The sequence below is a fragment of the Tetrao urogallus genome (genome assembly GCF_951394365.1).
Source record: "Tetrao urogallus genome assembly, chromosome: 4".
Classification (NCBI taxonomy): Eukaryota; Metazoa; Chordata; class Aves; order Galliformes; family Phasianidae; genus Tetrao; species Tetrao urogallus.
The window spans coordinates 69,245,734-69,268,503 of NC_136817.1; the positions used below are offsets into that span (position 1 = coordinate 69,245,734).

The following is a 22,770-nucleotide window of genomic DNA, read 5'->3' on the forward strand; positions in this document are numbered from 1 at the left end:
ACTGTGCCTTCCATGCCTCTAATTAGGAATAGGTGTCGGTGATGAGATATAATCACCCTCTGCTCTTTGGGATCCTTCCATTCGGAAAGCCTTCTTTCAGTTTTGCTTCTGAAAGCCCTGGAATGCCAGAGTTGTTTGCTAATGATGTCCCTTGCCTTTATTTAGATGTAACTGCAGGTGCTTGGGAGCCGCTCGCTGTGTGAGAGCCTTGCTTGCTTCCACCCGAACAATGAAACGTAAATCAATTTGTTAATCTGATGAAATTTGCCGTTCAATGTAATTACTTTTGGAGACATGCAATTACATGCTGATTTCCAGAACAGGCAAACTGACATCTTCTGCTGGGGATGGAAAGATTTGAAACAGTACAGTTAAATGATACTTTAAAACACAAAACAGCTGCTTCCTTTTTATCTGTTCTTGCCTTTGTATTTTTGGCATCGACCGATGACATTTTTCTCCTTTTCGAAGTTGTTCCCTTTCACATTAAGTAGTATTTTCCTTAGCAGCTTCTTAGAATCATAGAATGGCCTGGGTTGAAAAGGACCACAGTGATCATCCAGTTCCAACCCCCTGCTATGTGCAGGTCACCAACCAGCAGACCAGGCTGCCCAGAGCCACATCCAGCCTGGTCTTGAATGCCTGCAGGGATGGGGCATCCACAGCCTCCTTGGGCAACCTGTTCCAGTGCTTCACCACCCTCTGTGTGAAAAACTTCCTCCTCATATCCAACCTAAACCTCCCCTATTTCAGTTTAAAACCGTTCCTCCTTGTCCTTGTTCTTAAATCATTAAAACTTGAGGTTTTTCTCAAAGGCAATTCAGCCTTTCTCAGATGGGCTCCAACCTCTGCTTTTGGCTGGAGGCTTCAGCAGCACTGAGAACTGCACACACTCGATTTTCCCCAGATGTTGTGTTGCTGCACAGGGTTGCTATCATTCTATCCAACTATTGGAGTCTTGGGGTTGATACCTACAGCTCGAGCTGTACTTGGGATTGAACCACGACCTCTCTGCGTGTCGCATCGTGCTCTGTAGTGTTCACTGATGTGGGCTGCTGGTTGGACTTGGTGATCTCTGGGGTCTTTTCCAACCTTGATGATTCAGTGACATCTGCTCCGACTGGAAACGTGACGCTCCATCACAGCCCCTTTCAGCTGTACCAGGATGGGAGGAGCCTTCAAGGCTGTCTCAGTCTGCACCATATTTTTATTTCCCTATTTTTATCTTCCTTTGAAATCAGGAAAGGTACCATTTTAATGCAGGCCACCCTATTAATATTCTTTCATTTTGTTTTCTCGTCACAGTCTCATATGGATGATTTAGCTGTGTTGAAGAAGTAACTCACACATCTCTGTTTCTGAAGCTTATCATAATATGTTCATGAAGCATTGGAAGTCTGGCCACGTGGCTTTCCCAAAACATCAGCTACATAAATAAATCAAGTTATAGGGGAGCAGAGATGCATACGCTGAGATTCAGATTTTAACAATACCAAAAGGATTTTGTAGGAAGAGTTTTCTTTTGGATGTGAGAGCAAGATGTATGGATAAGATATGCATGGGGCATTCTACGATTCTCTCACCTTTAAAGATAGATGATTTTTTTTTTTCCTCTTTCTTTCAAGTTTCAGGACTGGAAAGCATCATATAAAAAAAAATGTAGAATTAATTTTATGTGGAAGCAAAGTCTGCATTAGATTAGCAATAATTCCTCCTGGGTGAGGTCCAGGGTGGTGATGTGCCGACTGCTTGCAGGTGCTGTGCTTCTGTGCTGAGCAGCTCTTCCTGAAAGTATAGTGGGCCACTGCTGAATGTAAATGGGAAGCATTGGGTTGAAATATGTTTCAGCAAATGAGCGATGTGGGCCATTGCTGGGAAGATTTTATGACTACCAGAAGAGCTGGATGTATTTCCTTAACGTGAAAGCTCATTTAAAGAGCCAAAGAACAGTACACGGAGTGAATGAAGAGGAGAAAAGTGCACTGGGAATAGAACACAAGAAGCCACAACACTCAAACACAGTAGACAGAACTATCCACTGGGGGAAAATCCATCCCATAATAAGTGGGATGACAAAAGCAGAAGGTTTGTTTGGCTGTCTGACATGACAGCAGAGCCACCAGTGCTCCCCTAACAAACCTCAGCTGGCTCTGCAAGTCTGCTTTGCTCGTGTTGAAAACAATCCATTCTTGGAATGTTGCTGAAATGTCTTTCCTGACTTCACATTAAGATGTTTTTACCATACTGCCGAATCTCACTCACAGCACAGAGAGTTGGGGTCAGGGCAGCGTGGCATTGTGGCATCCTGGTATAATGAGGCCACTAGGAACTAATTTCTGGGAAGATTGGGTTTGGATTATTATTTTTTTTTTCCTGAATCAGGTGTGTTTTTCTATAACGATGGGTGTCATGCATAGTTATTTCTTGAAACAGTGCAAATAAGACAGGTTCCAACCTGGTTTCTCTACTTGGAGCTTTATCATCACCAAGTCCCACCCCACCATGCCCATAACCACATCTCTCAGTGCCAATCTCCATGGTTCTTGGCCACCTCCAGGGACAGTGACCCACCACCTCCCTGGGATGCCTGTGCCAGTGCCTGACCACTCTTTCAGAGAAGAAATCCTTCTTACTATCCAACCTGAGCCTCCCCTGGTACGACTTAAGGCCGTTCCCTCTACATTTATCTACCTGGATCTACATTGCTCATTTTTCCCTCCCCAGCAGTGCTTTTTTTCCACATTAAGATGTCTTTAACGCAAAGTCATAACAGAGGCTCTTAAAAAATAAAACCTTGATGCATGAAGCAGTCCAGCTCATGAATTCTGGCTTCATCTCTCCTTGAGGATGTGGCTATCAGTACCACGTAACGAGGCTGTCCTTTGCTCAGCGGTCACACAGGCTCCATCTAATCCATTGGAAGGAAACCTTCCATTGTGGTTTCCCTCTCTTGAAGAAACCCAGATCAGGCTGCAGCTCATGGACACATCTTTTCTGATACAGATTGATCAGTATTTTAAATGATTCCTCCTGTATGACTTTTGGGGAGGGGGACCGAGCTCTTTCTCCACTTTTAGAGCTGTAGCTGTCAGCCCTCTCTTGCTTTGTCCTGTGCTTTGCCTGGTCAGAGATGATTCAAGACAGAAGGTTTTGGCCACTTTCATCTGCCAGCTATTTTGCGGCCTAAAAAAAGCTTTCTAATTTGTATTTAGCTGCTTTATTCTTCTCATTATCTTTGATTCCTGCTTCCTACCCACGTTTGCCCAAGGAGGCTGTGGATGCCCCATCCCTGCAGGCATTCAAGGCCAGGCTGGATGTGGCTCTGGGCAGCCTGGTTTGCTGGTTGGTGATCCTGCACACAGCAGGGGGGTTGAAACCAGATGATCATTGTGGTCCTTTTCAACCCAGGCCATTTTATGATTGTAAGCTCTTCAGGAAAACAACTTTTATTCCATTTACGTAAGTTTTTTGGCAGCCATTCAGGTGGCTGTATGCTGTAAGCTCACTTATCCTGGACTTTCAGTGTCTGGGAAAGTGGCTGAGCTGTCGTGTGCTGAAGTTTTAACTTTTTCCATGTTGAAACTCCCTGTGAATAGTTGGTCTGCTTGCAGATCTCACTTATCCTGCACACAGATGGTGTTGGAGCTGTGCTGGGCGCAGAGCCAGCCAACAGGATCCTTCACAAACACATCCAGGCAGCAGCATTGGGTGCAGCAGAGGAACTTGGGGACTTGCAGCAGGGAAGGGTGGAGCATTGCAAACTCAGTGGCTGCTTTCTGTGTCTGGCTTCCGCCTTCGTATTTGCAAGCACACTCTGCAAAGCAGCTCGAGGCTGCTTCATCTCCACAATAATTTTTGCAATAGTGTATAAATCCAAATCCACTGAAAAACAGGGAGTATATAAGCATTATTTTTCCCTCTGACAAGATTCATATAGAAAGCTCGCTCTGTCACCAAAACTTTATTCCCAACTGCAGATTAGTGCCTCTTCCTCCCGTGGTGTGAGCCAGATGCTGTGGGATGGAGTCGTGGCATTGGCCCTCCTGCTGCAGCTGTCAGACTGACATGGGAACGCAGTCCCCACTGCCAAGCTGAGATAACTGGAAACAGCTCCACAGCATAAACACATCTGAGGTCCAGCGTAAGGGCTGGTATTTTAGATAGGTTTTTAAGAAGTCTCCTGCACTCCCAAATTTGTTACTGTTAAACCGAGAGTGGTTTTTTTCCCTTCTTTTCTTTTTATTAAACAGGGGATTTTATTGTGTTGTTTTCCTCTGCTGAATTCCTCGTAACGGGGTGAGCTCCTGACCTGCATTTCCTTCTCTTCTTCCCCTTCTAGTTAGACTGTTGAAGTCCAAAAGGCACGAAACATAGTTCTTGTGCTGTGGTTGAGAAGTTACTGTTGCTTAGAGGTGGCAGAATGAAAACCAGCAACACAGAAGTTTGCTCAAAGAATAGAAATCCCTTTCCAATGGGCTTTTACCAAACCTGTAGGTCAGACATCAAGGTTAAGAGTGGATATACAAAAGTTTGTAAGCAACCAGAAATCCTTTCTTGGACAAAAAGAAGAGCTTTGGAAGTGAGCTGTGTTGGGGCAGAAGCAATGTGACAACATCTCTTTTCTGCGCTTCTTATTTATTTCTGCTCTCTTCCCTTTGAATTGCAAGCAGAGAATTTGCTTTCAAAGGCATTCAGCTGGATACCTTAACAATATACAGACTGTGAGAGGCCACGGGTAAGTAGAGGTTTTATCTGCAGGCAATGTACAAGGTGGGATGTTTGGGACTGTTTGATTCTGTTTCTGAGCCTTTAAAATAACTTTAAGGAGTCTGTCTTTTTAATAACTGAAATAAGGGACTAAGGTTAGTCTTCGGTTAACATTAATAATTTAACTGAGCTTAATTGTTGTTACCTCAGAATGTCCTGTTTTTAACTTTTGTCTTCAGACTGAGTTCTTGTGGAAAAAATCACCACATTTTGGTCAGTTGCTGGCGAGAAGTAAGAGAGAATTATGTGTGTGTCAGGCTCTGTGCTATGGGGAGGGATCAGAACTGAAATTGTAGAATTCAGCATCACCGAGGTTGGAAAGGACCTCCAGGATCATCCAGTCCAACCGTCCACCTACTACCAGTGTTTTCCCTATTAAACCCTGTCCCTTAGTACAACATCTTAAGGTTTTACAGAATCACGGGGGTTGGAAGGGAACTCAAGAGGTCATTGAGTCAACCCCCCTGCCAAAACAGGCACCCTATAATATGTCTCACAGGTCAGCATCCAGCCAGGTCTTGAATGTCTCCATCAGAGACTCCCCATCCTCTCTGGGCAGCCTGTTCCAGTGCTCCGTCACCCTGACCGTAAAGAAGTTCTTCCACACGTCAGTACAGAACTTCCTGTGTTCAAGTTTTAGGCCATTGCTCCTTGTCCTGTTGCTGCACAGCACTGAGAAGAGCCTGGCCTCATCCATTTGCCTCCCACTTCCCTTTAGATCTTTATAATCCCCTCTCAGTCTTCTTTTCCCCAGGCTTAACAGACCCAGGTCACTCAACCTTTCCTTACATGGGAGAAGCTCCAGGTGTTGTTGAATACAAGAACTCCTTTGAGATCCTCATACTATGGAAATCCAGTGAGTTTGGACTTAGACCTTTCTCATCTGAGTTTGTATCTCCTTCTCATCTCAAATGCTGCCCCATCATTTAATGTTTGCTTAAACTTTCCTAAGGCACTGGGGAGTTCTGTTGTAGCTGTTGTAGAAGTCGCTTCTTGAGTTTTCAGTTTTGACATTAAGACCAACAAAATCAAAACTTGGGGTAGATTTACAGGTGTGAGTTCCTTCTCTAGCCCATCTCAAAAGCTGCTTTAACTCTTGGGTGTGAGAAGAGCTGTAGCAGTACATCTTAACCCACAGCAGCAAGACATAGCACCATCTCTGCTAGTCATCTCTGCATCTGATGCCAGCCACAGGCATGCTGCTGTTCTCCATGCACCTTTCACAGCAGGAGCTGAAGGAGGAGCACCCAGCAGCTGACCCCTCCGGCCTGGCTACCGGAGAGGTCACAATACTGTGTGTTCCATGGCACCCAGCAGCCAGATACTGCTGCTGCTGCCTTCACAACCCGTGAGGCTCACCACCACAGCATGACTTTAGCTGTTACTTCAGGTACTCCCTCTTATTGACACAGCTCTGGAGGCGGGAGCAGGGACCCTTTTATTTCATTTTTTCTCTCCTGCAGGATTGGTCCAATAGCCTCGAGCTGCGGTATCCCTCTTGTCTTGCACGACCGTTCATCAGTCTGTGGGCAGGATCTGCAGATGGCCATGGAAAGGCCTGATCTTTAGTTTTGATATATTTTCATATTTTTCAGCTCTTTGAAGAGCTGAGTGTTTTCTGGCCCTACCTCAGGTTCTTGAGGCATTTGGTACCGGGTTACATAAGGAAGATTATAGAATCATAGATTGGCTTGGGTTGGAAGGGAACTTTCAGATCACAGAATCACAGAATGGCCTGAGTTGAAAAGGACTATAATGACCATCTGGTTTCAACACCCCTGCTATGTGCAGGGTCACCAACCAGCAGACCAGGCTGCCCAGAGCCACATCCAGCCTGGCCTTGAATGCCTGCAGGGACGTAGCATCCTCAGGCACTCTGGGAGACCGCCTCCAATGTCTCACTGGATGTGCTCAGGGCCCAAACTGAGCTTGCTGCCCTGGTTATGGCACTTCCCAGAGCATTGTTTGCTGGTACACTTGAAATTTAGATGTGCATCGCTATTCAGCACCTGGCTGTTTTTCTGATCAAATACTTCCCGTTTGTCAGGTTTGTGTGGTAATTTTTTGTGATGCCCAGAAATGGGGGACTCGATGTTAAGCTCTGTTTTTAATTTAGAGGCAGCTATGCCTGTGTTTGCTCTGCACAGCAATCGGAGAGCTCACATAGGGAGACAAAGCGTAGATAATTGGCATTTCTGAGCCAACTGCTGACTGCAGCCAATTAGCTGAAAAGTGACAATTTGTGACTACTGCAGTAAGGCAGCACAGTATTGGAATATAAATCGATTTTCAGCTTGGTGTAAGTTCAGAAGTGAACTAGTTTTTATATTTGCACAATATCAAATGTTTGTGCCATAAAGGCTCAATGGCTTAGTTAGCATTGCAGCATGTGAAGAAGAAGTCATTTGTCTCCTTCATTGGCTTTCCGCACAGGAGCAACATGGCTCACAGTAGTAGGTGTGAAAATCAAATTTTAGTGGAAATTTTATTTTTATTTGTTGTAGAATATAAATTTGGGCGTATGAACCTCTTCAGCTGTGCTGAATTTACCAAAAGCTTTTCTTCTACGAGGTATCAGAGCAGTCTGAGTGTGCTTACTTGCAGATTGGTTTTGAGCTTCTGATGAGCAATGGGGAATGCGAATAGGAACAGACTAAATTCTGGGACATCTCTCCTCTCTGTGACCCAGTTCTCATGGATCTTCAGCTATTGATGGCTGTAGAATATCCTGAGTCGTAAGGGACCTACAAGGATCGACGAGTCCAACTACTGGCTCCACACAGGACTAAAATTCAAACCATATTTCTAGGAGCATTAAATAAAGAAAGAATTCTGGTGAAGTAACTAAGGGCAATGCAAATAAAATGGATACTACACTGGTGAAGACCAAATATCTAATCCTGAGATAGTTATATTCTAAGATATGGTACTTCAGATGCTAAGAAATAGAGTGCTACACGTGCAAGACCTTCCTTCCCTGAAGCTTCAACCCCACTCATAAAGCAGTTCCCTACAGTAGGTCGCATAGGTTGGCAACCAGCTGGGTCTTGAGAATCTCTCTAAGACTCTGCAGCCTCTCTGGGCAGCCTGTTCCAGTGCTCCATCATCCTGACTGTAAAGAAATTCTTAAGCATGTCAGTACAGGACCTCCTATGTTCGAGTCTTAGGCCACTGCTCCTTGTCCTATTGCTACGCACCATTGAGAAGAGCCTGGCTTCATCCATTTGCCTCCCACTTCCCTTTAGGTATTTATACACATTTATCAGATCCCCTCTCAGTCTTCTCCAGGCTGAACAGACCCTGGTCACTCAGCCTTTCCTCATATTCATCACCTTTGTGGCCTTTCACTGGACGCCTTCCAGAGATCCCTGTTCTTTTGGAACTGGGGAGCCCAGAACTGGGCACAGTATTCTAAATGTGGCCTAATAAATGCAGATCAGAGGGGGAGAATCAGCTGGCCACGCTTTTTTTAAGTTCCTAAGGTTAGCTCTCTGCTGTCCTACCAACCTACATCGCTCATTACAGATATTGGCAGAACAGCACACGGCAGAGCCAGGACCGTTGTATGGATGGTGGAGTTGGGTTGTCAGGTTGATTGGTTTTTCCCAGACCCTCACTGCTGAGTTGGCATACTGCTGCTGACAAGTGGAGAGAACCAAAAACAGCACCATGAGTTTCACAAGGGCAAGATGAGTTTGTGCTTAAAGGAGAGCTGCGGTCTGTAATGGTGCTTCCCTTAAGCAGAAGAGCACTCTTTCCCCCCATCGTTCTCACAAAGGGCACAACGAGTGTTTTGATGACTTTGGCATCACTCAGGAGCGCTCAGAAAAAAGGCACATTTGTTTTTCAGCTGGTCCTCTGACAGTAGCACAGGCACTCAGCATTCAGGCTGTGGCTTCCTCTTACTGTTGTCTGTATTCTCCAAGGTCGGATTGAATCCTTGCCTCTAACCATTAAAAAAGAAACAAAAAGGAAGAAAGAAAAACAGAATAGAGAAAGTGGAGGTGCTGGAGAAGAAATAGAGAAAGGTGCACATAAATGTCACGTGCAGCTTGTTGGGCTGTTGGCTCTTTGGATCCCCTTGGAGCTTTCAGCCTTTGTGCTGCTTTTTTGTTCATTAACTTTGGCTTTGGGGCTGTGTTTAAGTAGAAAGCAAACAGTCTGAGCTCTCTTCATGTCCCTGGCTTTTGATGCTGACTGGTTCTGTAGGCTTGGACACCATAAGGTGCTCCCACCTACGAGGTGAAGCTGGTGAATTGAGTGCTAGGGACCCTTTTTAAAGATCTTATGAATTCAAAGCGAGCACCAAACCCTGGTGGTCAGCCTCCCACTGTGCCTTCTTTGCTGTACCTCTCCAATTTCATAAGTTAATTAAGTTTTATATTCTTCCTTTTTCTAAGAGAGCGTCCTCTTCAAAATACCATTTCCAGTTTCACTTTCTCCCCCCTGATGTGAAGTGGGGTTGGGAAGAAAGGCAGAACTGACGTGATTCTATTTCCTTTATGCAAAAGTGGGAAGAAAATACAGCAAAATAATCCTGAATTGTTACAGGGAGAAAGAAATGCTGTAAAAATAATGTTTTCTCTGTTCATTCATGTTTTCTCAAGCACCGAGGTACCCCAAATGCTCCAAAATATGTTATCATAGTACTGTACTGGTGGTGTTCTTCAATCCATTGGCAGTTCTTCAGGCTGAATGAGTTATGTTGAATACAAGAAATTATTTGAGTCTAGAGAGAAATTTGCCCCACTCCCATTGTGGCTAATAGTTCTGCTTTTATGTGTTGAGAATAAGCAATAATTTCCAACACAACTGGGAAGAGTTACTTTGTGATGATTTATCTATAATTTTCTTCACTATTTCTTCCTATACTTAACAAAAAACCCACACATTTTTACAGTTTCTCATCAGTTTGGTGTTACTAATTGTTCTTAGTGGTACATGAAATCCAGATACTTTTTGTATGAGCTGAAGGCACTTGTAAATCAAAGAACTGGGGCTTAAATGCCCTAAGATATGGTTGTACATAAGGGCATAAAGTGAAGTTGTTTTGAAATGAGTCGCAGACTAAGAATCACTTGGTCACGTTGGGAGGAGAAAATAAAGTAATCTAAGTTATATTGAAATTTCTTTGCTACTGGAACACTGACTGTGTTACTAATGCAAACCAGTTCCTGGTATGTAATCATCCCAATTTGTTTGTCGGTTGTTGTATCAGTCACAGGCAGTAGTTTCACTCCAGAAGAATACTGAATTTGAGGTACCAGCTGTTACTGAAATTTCAATTGGGTTCCAATCGCTTTTCCTTCAGACAAAATGTTCTGTGGCCAAGTGCTTTGAAACTATTGCATGTAGATGGCGTTGGGTGATAGAAGTAGACCAACTTTCTTTTTGCCTTCATATTTTATGTTAATTGAATGGTAGAGGAAGTAAAAGGTGAATGTGGCTCTTGGGATGTGGTTATGGGCATAGCTGGGTTGGGTTGGGGTTGAACTTAGCGATCTTTCCGACCCAAACCATTCAATGGTTCTGTGATCTTAGTGGTCTTTTTCAATTCTGATGATGCTGTGATTTCTAAGAAGAGTTGCTGGCACAGCACATGGTGAATAGTGAGGATGCATAGTGATAGGACAAGGGGGAATGGTTTTAAACTGAGACAGGGGAGGTTTAGGCTGGATATGAGGAGGAAGTTTTTCACTCAGAGGGTGGTGAGGCACTGGCACAGGTTGCCCAAGGAGGCTGTGGATGCCCCATCCCTGGAGGCATTCAAGGCCAGGCTGGATGTGGCTCTGGGCAGCCTGGTCTGCTGGTTGGTGACCCTGCACATAGCAGGGGTTGGAACTACATCATCATTGTGGTCCTTTTCAACCCAGGCCATTCTATGATTCTGCTCTGCATGCCATGGAAGTGACATGGTGACTTAACAGCAGAGCTGAAGTTCTGCTCGGTGCCTGAGGAGGCCCTCCCACCCTCCTGTGTTACACGCTGTGTTTTCCTGCACTTTCCCTGCTTATTCTTTCGGTACAAAATTAGATTTTGAGAGTGGATAAATGAATCTTCCACTATCGTCTAAACTTAATTAGAAATCCATACCGCTACAAAATTTGTGCTGTATTTTCCCTATATTCAGGATGAACAGTCTACTTATAATGGCTATTTCTAACCAAACTTTCTATGTAACTGAATTAATTAAGTCCTAGGAACAGATTATATTAGGGGAAATTAAGCTTTAAGTAAGCAAACCATTAACAATTATGATACTAAATTGCCCGTGACACAGATTGGTCAGGTTTAATAACATAAAATGTTGTGAGAAGTAAACTGCAGAACTCAACCTTGCCATTCTTTCAGTCTGTGTGTGATGTGCAGCCACACAGTTGATCTTTGCAAAAGAAGAGCTCTAACAGGTAGGCAAAAGAAACACCGTGGATGGTGTAGAAGAACAATTATATCCTGTGCTGCATTAAAAGAGGAGTGGCCAGCAGGGACATGGAGGTGATCGTCCCATCTACTCGGCTCTTGTGAGGCCCCATCTGCAGCACTGCATCCAGGCCTGGGGCCACCAGCACAGGAAGGACATGGAGCTCTTGGAGCGGTTCCAGTGAAGGGCAATAAGATGAGCAGAGGGCTGGAGCAGCTCTCCTGTGAGGAAAGGTTGAGGGAACTGGGATTGTTGAGCTTGGAGAAGAGAAGGCTGCGGGGAGACCTCACTGTGGCCTTCCATACTTGAAGGGAGCCTATAAACAGGAGGGGGAATGGCTGTTTACGAGGGTGGATGGTGATAGGACAAGGGGGAATGGTTTTAAACTGAGACAGGGGAGGTTTAGTTTGGATATGAGGAGGAAGTTTTTCACATAGAGGGTGGTGAGGCATTGGAACAGGCTGCCCAAGGAGGCTGTGGATGCCCCATCCCTGGAGGCATTCAAGGCCAGGCTGGATGTGGCTCTGGGCAGCCTGGTCTGCTGGTTGGTGACCCTGCACATAGCAGGGGTTGGAACTACATCATCATTGTGGTCCTTTTCAACCCAGGCCATTCTGTGATTCTATGATAGTGTTTCTGTAGGAAACATTCCAGGCTTTCCTATATAGATATCAACTGTTGGTACACAATGTGGTCTTTGTTTGACAGAGCATCTTTGCCCACGGTTATTCTCAGCCTCTCTTTCTCACACTGCTGGAAGCAGGACGTGTTTTTATTTTGGGGTGTGGTATTACAATGAGAAATATCTCTGCCTTAAAGAAACACCACAGCAGCTCTGCAAACAACGAACCACCTCAGTCACCAGGCTGGCTTTAAAACATAAAGTGAGCTCTTCATCTCTCTTCTGCTGCTCAGAAAGACACTGGGAAGCACTGAGCCAAAAATCAAGTCCTGTTTTCATCTCTTTCAGAAGCAGTAGTGCTGAGATCACACGCATCTGGTCTGCAGCTTTTCAGCTGCCTTTCCAGCAAAGTTATGCGCTGCGAAGGAGCTTTCAACTTAAGAGCATTGCAATCTATTTGTGACAAAGTGATTGTGGTATTTGGAGCAAATGCGATAATAGAAGGTGTTTCTGGTTTTTGCTTCTTGTTTTGCATGTATTCATGATTTCTGGAAGGTGGCTGCTGCTGGGAGCAGAGGTTTATGCTAATGTTGCAGTTCATTAAGAAAAGAAAAGATGCCTTAAGTGAATTTAATGTCCACCAGCAGCTTTTGTAGGTGAAATGCAGATTTCAGTTCAGTTTTGAAATGCATTCAGATACTTCATGAAAGAGTTAATTTCCTGTTGTGGTGCTGCGATTGATAGTCAGAGGAAATAGGAGGTACCTGGAAAGAACTTCTGATTCCTAATGTTGCAGAAGTTGCCTTGCTGTTGGCTTGCCTCCCCTCCGCTTTGTTATTTTTACCCAGGCTCCCTAATCTTTCCCCTTGCCTTTAACCACCTCCCAGTTTCCTGTTCGCTTCTTCCCTCTGTTTTTTGTCCAAAATACAGGCTTGTTTTTTCGCTCTTCTTTGCAGTTGGTGTGGATTGCAGGGCAGCGAGCTAAGATGAATGCCATAGCTGTTTTCACAGTCTCTATTATCTTCTGTATTTCATGCCTCTTTGCTGCTCTCGGTGTAAGTTACTTATTCAAGGAGATTCTGTTGCAAGAGTGTTCTTTGTGCAGGGGCATGCGTTTAGAACTTGTTCATGTTGTGCTTTGCTGTCGGTACGATAATTACAAACACTCCACTGGAGCTCTTTAAAACTGCACCGAGTCGTGCTTTCTCCGCAGTGCTTAGCATGCACTGAATGCCATGCCTTGCCTATTGCAGGGAGAGACGTTTAGTTTCTTTTGGATATGTGTGGCTTCAAACAATGTAACTTGCTTTCTTTTCCCTCCAAATATTCCAGTGCTTTTTCAACTCTGACTTACAGCATTATTTCACTGTCATTTCTCCAGCCCCAGAAACAACGCGCGTTAAGTATAACTTCACTTTTCAGTAATAGAAAGCATTTTGCTTTTCTTTTGCAGATTGCATTCTCACAACACAGCAACTTTATGGACCTGGTACAGTTCTTTGTGACGTTTTTCAGGTACATTTCCTTACAGACAGCTCAATGTTTCTTTTTTTTCCCGTCGCGTTTTTGTTTTGCAGTGCAGTCTTTGTTTTTCTGTTGTTGTTGTTGCTCTTTTTTTAATTAAACATCCTGCTTACATGACAGCCCAGAAAATGGAAATTCCTACTGTGTTTAAAGCATTTAATTAGGGATTATGTTAAGAAAATTGTCTGCCTGCGTTTGCAGATGCATCTTGTCCTGTGCATGCAAAGAGAGGGAGCTTGGGGGAGGTGGGAGGCTCTCTGAAGTGCAGAAGTTACTTTTATAATGGTATAGGAGACAGCTTTTTGGACCCCACATCCTGCAGATCAAATATGTCGTAGAGAAATTACAGATATTCCCATATCCTCAGGTGCAAGTTATGAATCAGTGATTTTTGCAGAGTTAAACACGGACTGGTTTCAAATTCTGTAGGGGAGCACCTTTTGATTTCAAACTGAGCTCCGAGAATACATCAAACATAATCGTATAAATTGACACAGTTGAAGCTGAATACTCATTCAGGAACTGCTTGGTAAAGTTCTTTCCTTAGTGTAAAGTAAATTGTTGATTCCATAGGAGTGCAACCAACAGACATATTTTTGGTATTTGCTTCCTTTTCCATCCTCCAAAGCAATCCATCCCTGACACAGAGGTTAACTAAACCCCCAAGCACAGCAGCCATCTCCTTAAGTTTTCATGATCTGATGCTTTAGTCCTTATTTTAGGAACTGGTAATGCTCCACAGATACAAAGCAGTAATTGATCTATAGGAAGAACGCACACAAGTGGGGTTTATGTGTCTGTTTAGTCCAGAACTTACAGCCTGTTTTAAACTATGCAATATTGTGCCCATTTTAAAATGAGCAATGTGAATAACACCTTGTTTTAGATTCCGTGCTGAAGTTCATTAAAGCAAGGAGCTCCAGATGGGTCCTTCAGACAAGTAGTTTATATCAGATCCGAGTGGTTTCTTTCTGCAGTGTGTGGTGTGCTTAAATACAATCCCAGGTAAACACCAGCTTTGAACCACTGCTTTGTTGGCATCAATAGGCAAAAAGTGTTTACTCCTTGATCAGACTTAATGGTTTGTTCCATTGCAGTCAAGACCTCTTCTAAAAATCTTCGTGGCAGGTTAATTCCTTACAAGGAGAACTAACAGAGGAGTAGTTTGGCTCTTCATTTCCTTTTTAATGGCACATGGTTGATTTGTGCTTTCCAAATTAGCCATCCGCTCTTCACAGACCCAGGTCCATCTGCAGATGAGAGTTTGAAGCCCTTTAATGTGTGTAGTTTGGTTATTGGAAGAGCACAGCAGTTTTAGGCAGAAGGTACACTGGAACAGGCAGCTGAAGGAGGTTGTGGATGCCCCATCCCTGCAGGCATTCAAGGCCAGGCTGGATGTGGCTCTGGGCAGCCTGGTCTGCTGGTTGGTGACCCTGCACATAGCAGGGGGTTGGAACTGCATGATCATTGAGGTCCTTTTCAACCCAGGCTACTCTATAATTCTGTGATACATATGTTAAATACCTCAGTGAGCTCATGCTGTTGGAAACACAGAAGTTAGGTGCACCAAAGCCAGGCAGCATTGATTTTCCTTCCTTCCCTCACTGCTATCACGTGGCTCTCCCTAATAAGTAATGTTTCTATGTCACTTTAATAACATCTTAACATGCCAGAGGAATAAGAATGCATGTGTTAAGGAGAAAGACAGTTTACTGATCCTTTCCAACCACACATTCATAATGCATTAAGAAGTCTTCGTTTCTTCAACTGTAACTACTGCTAGGATCCTCTCCTAGTATTTTATTTTACATTCATTCCCACTTGATAAGGAACCAGCAGCATGATTCATCTCTGTGTGTAAGGAAAACTATTGGAACTCTTGTATTTGTGATGCTCTAGGATGCACTCTTGTATTTCTAATGCTCTGCTGTGCATCTCATAATCACAGTTGAGTCCAAGTTAAAGTATAAAATAAGTAAGAGCCGATAGCCCCCTGTGATGCTAATGAGATAAAGTTGGCTGAAAAATCTGCACGCTGAGCAGAGGCAATAGAAATGCTTTCTGCAAAGCCTAAAGGCCATTGGTAAAACCACTTTGGAGATACAGACCATCTCTAATGCGAGAACTGGAACGCCTATCACTCGTTGGATGTGATGGATGTGAAAACAGACTCCTTGTCCTGGAAAATGAATGTTCAGAATGACTTCGTTATCCTACAAGTAACATTTATATGAATTTACTCTGCTGGTGATGATGTGGAATGTTTCCATCCCACAGGGGCCACCCTGTGCTTTGTTGTGACCCCAACCCCAATATGCCCTGCTGCCATGCCACCAAAAGGCACAGCTGTGTCTTGAGGTTCATGGGGAACCTTACAGGGAAATGGGTGTTTTACAGTCTTCATTTCTTTACTGTTGTTTGCTGTGACTGAGGTCAAGTAAATCCCTCTAGTGGGCACTGGAGTGCAAGCCACTTTGTGTATCTCCAGTGCAGCTTAACTTAAGGAGCATCACAGGCTGCTGCAGAGCCCCAGCTCTCTGTGAGGCACATAGAGAAGCCAGGAACCAGGCAGTGCACTTCTGTGACATCAGGATTTGGTTTCCATTTAATTTAAGAGTTGGGCTACTTTGGGTCACAAGGGGGTGAGTATTGCATCTGGAAGTGCCCTTAGACTCCTGGAGCTCCTTTTCGAGTCAGTGTGGCTGTGTGTGGCCATTATTTTGTTTTGCAACACATTAGCTGCTTATTTCAAGCAAAGGAAATGTCAGTGGATAAAGGCTGAGGTACAACGTGAAGTTGCAGGGTCGTTAATATTGCATTATAATTGGAACTGCAGGAGAAATGATATTCTAAGCATTGTTAACCTTTGCAAATCTAAATGAATTGCAAGTGTTTCTTTTTCCAGTTTCCTTCTCTGTTTTCTGTAGTGCAACTCTTTAATATCAAATCTTGCCAATTTCTTTCAGCAGAAAGTTCGAGCTTTGGTGAATATTGTTGTTGGTATCTGTATTTTATTTTCCCCTGTGTGCCATCACACCAGTCTATAAGATGTATTTTTCACCAGTATCTCATTGCATATAAAAGATGTGAAAATATCAAAGCTTTTAAACTCATGGTGCTGACCTTCAGTCCTCTTACTTCCTTTCCTTTTTTTTCTGTGTAAAACATTGCATCTGTATTTCATCAGTGCTTCTCCATGTTCAGTAGAGACTTAAAAGATAAATATTGATAGGTTTGAAGGAAATCAGGGTGGAAAAGCATGTATAAGCACCAGAAGAAACAGCAGAACAGAAGGAGAAAGCGTGCCTTGTATGATAAGGATCATGATAACATGATAAGGATCATGGTTGTAACTCCCTTTCATCACAGAGAGGAGACCCCTGTGCTCCAAAACCTGGAGAGGGTGGCAGCGAGGTCACAGCACGTCGTCATTGCTGTTCAATGCTGTTTTCCTGTTAGCACAGCAGTCCTAAGAAACTCAAAGCAAGGAGACATGCATTCTTTCACTGACTTGCCTGAAAGGTCAGAAGAAGGAAGCAAACAAAACTGTGTGGCCAAAGGGGTCTTCCAAAGAAGCTGCTGAGCCTTACATGGTGTGAAAGACTGCAAACTATGCTTGCTGTGTCCAGGGAAGAAGCCAGGAGGTATGGCAAGGACATGGCAGCCAGCATCCCTTGTCCTCTGTGCAGGAAACAAGCAAGGTTGGCCAGATAGATGGCCACAGACATTTGGAGGTTTGGGGTCTAAGAGTGCAAGAGGGTATCATTGCCTTTCCATGGGCTATATGGACTTATTATGAACTATAATCACCTTCTCCTTCCATAAGATCTCACCCTATGCTTTCTTCCACTCACATACATTGCGTGCTTTTCCTACTGCACTTCTGCTCTGTGTCCTCATGTGCAACATTCACCCCATTTCTTGGCTGCTCTACCTTTTCTTTCATATCTGTGCTCAGAACATCCTCCCTGGGATGCTCAGTGCTGCCTCTAAGTCTCCTTGCAGTCTTACCACGGTGCTTCAAGATAGAGTCCACTGCAAATCTTGTCTTTTCGTGGTACCACAGCATTGGTGTGAACATTTATGGCCTGTGCTGAGGTCTGCATATCAAGTTGTGTAGTTTGCTTTGGTGCAAAAAGAGAAAAAAGGAATGGTGTTTATCTCTATATGATTGTCAAGTAGGTGATTTAAGGTGCTCTATATTGGTTTTCATGGCTGTAAGCATCTGCCCAGTGTTTTTATTAAGTAGGAATGACCTGTTTGCAATAATTCAAACCTGAAGTCGTGCTGCAGCTACTTTATTTAATCTTTTTGCTTATTAAATAGTTTCTTTCTGCAGCAGAGATACGTATCTAAGATACAGTCTGGATCTTTTTTTTTCCTTCTGTTTTTTTCCCCAAGGTAAAGGAAAAGCTTGGAAATATCTGAATGTTATTTCTGACAAGATGAGGAAAATTAAGAATTTGCTGTTCATAACTTCCTTCTTTCCATGTTCTCCTCATCCCTCTTCAGTTACCTCTCCACAGTGGTCACACATGGTGCAGCACAGAAGTGCCATATGGTCTCTGCTCCATTAATTAATCCCATGCTTATTTATGCTTTTGGCCTCTGCAGTCTCCCATGGTGACATAGGGACTTGGGGTGAGGTATAAGCACTCTTTTTTACTTTCTTTTAAACCTATTGACTCAGTGGCTTTAGCTTACAGGTTTGTAGAGTTTAATTTAGGTTTGCATATGTGTTGTGTCCTTGCTGTTACCTTAGTTGATACAGGTGATGGAAATGAAAGAGCAGTGAGTTACAAGACATTGTGTCCATTCCAGGTGAACCAGGTGTGTTCCAGCCATTCCAGGTGTGGATCTCAACACTCCACTGACAACAATTAACTGGGACATTTCCCATGAGTTCATAGAGTCATGGAATCATAGAGTGGCCTGGGTTGAAAAGGACCACAATGGTCATTTAGTTCCAACCCCCTGCTATGTGCAGGTCACCAACCAGCAGACTAGGCTGCCCAGAGCCACATCCAGTCTGGCCTTGAATGCCTGCAGGGATGGGGCATCCACAGCCTCCTTGGGCAACCTGTTCCAGTGCCTCACCACCCTCTGAGTGAAAAACTTCCTCCTAATATCCAAGCTAAACCTCCCCTGTCTCAGTTGAAAACCATTCCCCCTTGTCCTATCACTATCCACCCTCATAAACAGCTGTTCCCCCTCCTGTTTATAGGCTCCCTTCAAGTATGGAAGGCCACAGTGAGGTCTCCCCTCAGCCTTCCCTTTTCCAAGCTAAATAATCCCAGTTCCCTCAACCTTTCCTCACAGGAGAGCTGCTCCAGCCCTCTGCTCATCTCTGTGCCCTCCTCTGGACCCGCTCCAAGAGCTACACGTCCTTCCTGTACTGGTGGCCCCAGGCCTGGATGCAAAAGTTCATAATAACGTCACAGAATGATAGAATATCCCAAGTTGGAAGGGACCCATGGTGATCACTGAGGAGTCCACACAGCACCACCCAAACCCTGTGGCTGAGAGCAATGTCCCAATGGTCCCTGAGCTCCAGCAGCTCGAGGCTGTGCCCACTGTCCTGGGCACCCTGTTCCATGCCCGTTGCCCTGTAGGGCAGAGCCTTTCCCTTCCTCCCACCTGACCCTCTCCCCTCGGACAAATCTATTAAAACTTGCTTTCCAGAAAGACCTCAGAGCTCTAATCAAACTGGTTCCATGATAGTAGAATCCTCCATGGTTCTTGGCACTGGTGAGGCTGCACTTCAAGTGCTGTGTTCAGTGTTGGGCCCCTCACTACAAGACAGACATTGATGCCCTGGAGCGTGTCCAGAGAAGGTCAATGGAGTTGTGATGGATTTGGGGGCACAAGTCTTATGGGGAACAGCTGAGGGAATGGGATGGCTCAGTCTGGAGAAGTGAAGGCTCAGGGGAGACATTATGGCTCTGCACAGCTGCCTGGAAGGAGGTTGAAGTGAGGTGGGAGTTGGCCTCTGCTCCCAGGTAACAGCAATGGGATGAGAGTTGATGGCCTCAAGTTGTGCCACAGGAGATTCAGGCTGGATATTAGGAGACATTTCTTCTCTGAAAGAATGCAGTCAGACACTGGCACAGCTGCCCAGGAATGGTGGGTCACTGTCCCCAGAGGTATCCAAGAACCGTGGAGATGTGGCACTGAGGGATGTGGTCAGTGGGCATGGGTTGGGGTTGGACTTGACGATCTTGGTCTTTTCCAACCTTAATGATTTTATGATTGGTTGTGCTTATGAATAAGTAGATCTATTTTTTCTATTAAAGTACAAAAAAAAATCAGCTGCCACATCTAAGTTGGGTTGCTCAGTCAAAAGACAGTCAGCACTGTCTTCAGCAGAAAAATAAGGTCATTAATCCGTAGCTCAGGTCTATTGGTTTGCTGTAGGCTGCAGAGAGCTGTTAGGCAGAGCCCATCAGCAACACACAGTAATAAGAGGCATTCAGCCAGGCTGGTTTTGCCTAGCGTCATCATATGGGCAATTCCTTCAGCATTTTGTATTCGTTTCCAATTACTCTGAGGTTTAATGCATTGAGTAGTTAAAAATGTGTCCTACAACTCACCAGCCCATTAAAAGTTTCTTTCAGATAGCAATTTGTGATGTGCTGCCAGTAATCATTGCAGTGCTTTCTGAAATTATTAAACGACCGATGTATGTTAAGGCATATTAGTATTCAAGCTGCTGTATATTTTGGCATTTAAAGCTGCCATTTTTACTAGCAACTCTGATGTAGATAAACATTATAGGAGAGTTTAATAATTGGGCCCTAATACGCCAGATGGATTTTCTACTCTCTTCGTGAGAATGCATCACATCGTGCTGATGAAGTTTTCCTGCCATTTAAAATTGAAAGCGTGCTTATTTGGAGAGCTTTAAGGGTACCTGGGGTGGAGAGAATATGATTTTTATCATGGAAAGGAGTTTAAGGGTACGATATAAAACCAGACAGGGTGTTGAAGTTCATATTTTTGTTTGGAGCTGGAAGTAACCCATGGCATGAAGCATGCTGGATGCATACCAGGAAACCATTCATGCATTTGTTGAGACCAACTGAGGGAAGATTACTTACAATCACTGCTCATAATTGATTAAATAATTAAGAATTACTTAACATGCTGTTTATCAAATTGAAAATTCTCCATGAGATGTTAATGTAACCTCTCCCTAGATTGCAGTGTTTATGCTGCATAAGGGACTTTTACAATTTCTGTAGGCCAATGAAAGCTGCCTTTGACTGAAGCCGACTCATTTGCAGAGTTAGGTTCAAATTTCCTTGGAATGAAAATGTCTCCAAATCTCTGGATGGTTCTTTTTCTTTCCTATCTGATTTCACGTTGATGTTTTCTGGCGTTATCTTGGTGAGCAACTCAGTTTTCCAGCCCTAAAGGTGAACTCATCTCTGGATTTAGGAAAACTGGACTGTAAGAGTTGGCCATTTAGGAGTGATAGATGAGGAGAAGTGGTACCAAAGCGTTGCTTAAGGTGGGAGGAGATGGAGGGAGAGGATCTGAGCGAACAGTGGATTTCAGGGAGCGAAGGACGATGGTGGTGGGAGCTATTTTTGGAGAAGGAAGAAACAGAAGGAAAAGGCAAAGCAAGTCCTGAAGCAAAGGTTTATTTTTAAAGCCATTTTAAAATGGGTGCATATTCCTAACTGGCACGGAGATCCTTGGGGCAGAACACAGTATTTAACCAAGTCATTGCCATCTATAGGCTCCTGCTCCAGATCCCTTTCCAACACAGCACTCTTCCACCCAGCTGATTCTGTCCTTCCTTCCATGCTTACACAGTTGCTTTCAGAGAAAAGGTATGGATAAAAGATTACCTTAAAGCTTCTAGCATTTCAGGATGGTTTAGGCTGGTCAAGACAAGATGAGCAGACAGATCTTGACTTGACTGCTCTGGGACTCTTCCAGCAGATGATGTAGTGCAGTGCAGCAAACAGGCACTGAGGTTTATTCCTCCCCAGGTGCTGCCAAGGGGAGGTAGTGCAAGGGGGAAATATATTTCCATAGTGGCTTTATGGCTTTTGTGGGTATTTGCTGCCTCCTTGTGACAGCACCAAGATGCATGGTGCTGTTCCTCTGAAATACAGGGTACTGTGGTGAGCATTTTAGGAGGAGAATTCGTTGGTCTTTAATTGTTAATTCCTTTCTTCAGAAATTTTTGGCTGTGGTGAGAGAAGCGAGGGAAGAAGCAAACAGGGAAAGACTCTGGCATGTGCAGAGTTAGGAGATATACATTTCCAAAGTGGAATTTTCTATGAGGATAAAGACAACCCTCTTAATTCTTCACTCCCTAGCCTTTGTCTCCAAGGGAATAAATGAATGTGCAGAGAGAGGTGATCTTGCACGTTTCTATCCCAGAGAAGAGCCATCCTGAGGGAAGTTCAGTAGATTTTGACATGCATCTTTGGTTTGACGTGTGTGTCTCTGATAGATGCAGCAGAATGGAGCACATACTTCTTCTAACAGCCTCCTGCAGGTGCTATGAGTGGTGGTGCTTTTGTGGTCAAATTAAACAGACAGTCAGGACACTTCTCCCCACTGCCTTGAAGATTTAGTTTTATCTCTACCCTTGCTGTGTACATGGATGCTGATTATTTTCCTGAAAGCAAAGCAGACGACAGACAAAAGGTTCAGCGTGTGGTCCTTGCTGTGCTGGTTTTGCTTGGATGCACTTTGGATTTTTGTTCATCAGGGAGCACTGTCCTGTTTGGGCCTCAAAGATAAAGCAGATGTTTCACCTGAGAGTTTGTTTCTTTAGTGGGAAAGGAAGCTTATAAAAAGAGAAAAGCTCATCAAAGCCTTTGAATGAATGTGGTGGCTTTCCTGCTGTGGGCAGCCAAAGGGAGTCCCAAGACAAATGTGGGCACTCAGAAATTTTGTTAGTCCATCATTCATTTGTGCCTGTTGAAGTGTGGTATGAGTGGAAATCCATTTAGTTGAAGTGTGACCTTGTCCAGGAGAGAAATGCTGTTACCGAGTGGTACAGTCTGCTCTCACATTTAATACAGCAAGAGGGAGCTTTGGGGAAAAAAGGGAAAGCTGAAGGTATGACATCCTTAATCATCAGTCATGTGTGTTTGCTCCTTTACCAAAGCAGCAATTAAAGGTTTAATGTATATACTTTACTAATTAATGAGTGGCACAGTGCTTTCCACTACAGAGCTCAACAGTAATCCATTACCTCTCAAAAGGAAAAATAAAATTCCCATTAAAACTGCACATCTAAACTGTTTGTCCATTTTCACTGCAAGACAGAAATTTCATAGAATCACAGAATGGCCTGGGTTGCAAAGGAGCACAATGCTCATCCAATTCCAACCCCTGCTGTGTGCAGGTCACCAACCAGCAGCCCAGGCTGCCCAGAGCCACATCCAGCCTGGCCTTGAATGCCTGCAGGGAT

At 44.1% G+C, this 22,770-nt stretch overlaps 1 protein-coding gene across 1 annotated transcript in view; it reads left to right on the forward strand.

Annotated features, from left to right (window-relative positions):
- ATRN (attractin) overlaps positions 1-22,770 on the forward strand; it is a gene marked incomplete at both ends in the record, with an annotated part of 142,828 nt that overhangs the window by 90,485 nt on the left and 29,573 nt on the right. The window contains one exon of the mRNA XM_079534709.1: positions 13,264-13,325. Coding sequence (XP_079390835.1) covers positions 13,264-13,325 — 62 coding nt within the window. The remainder of the gene's footprint in view (positions 1-13,263; positions 13,326-22,770) is intronic.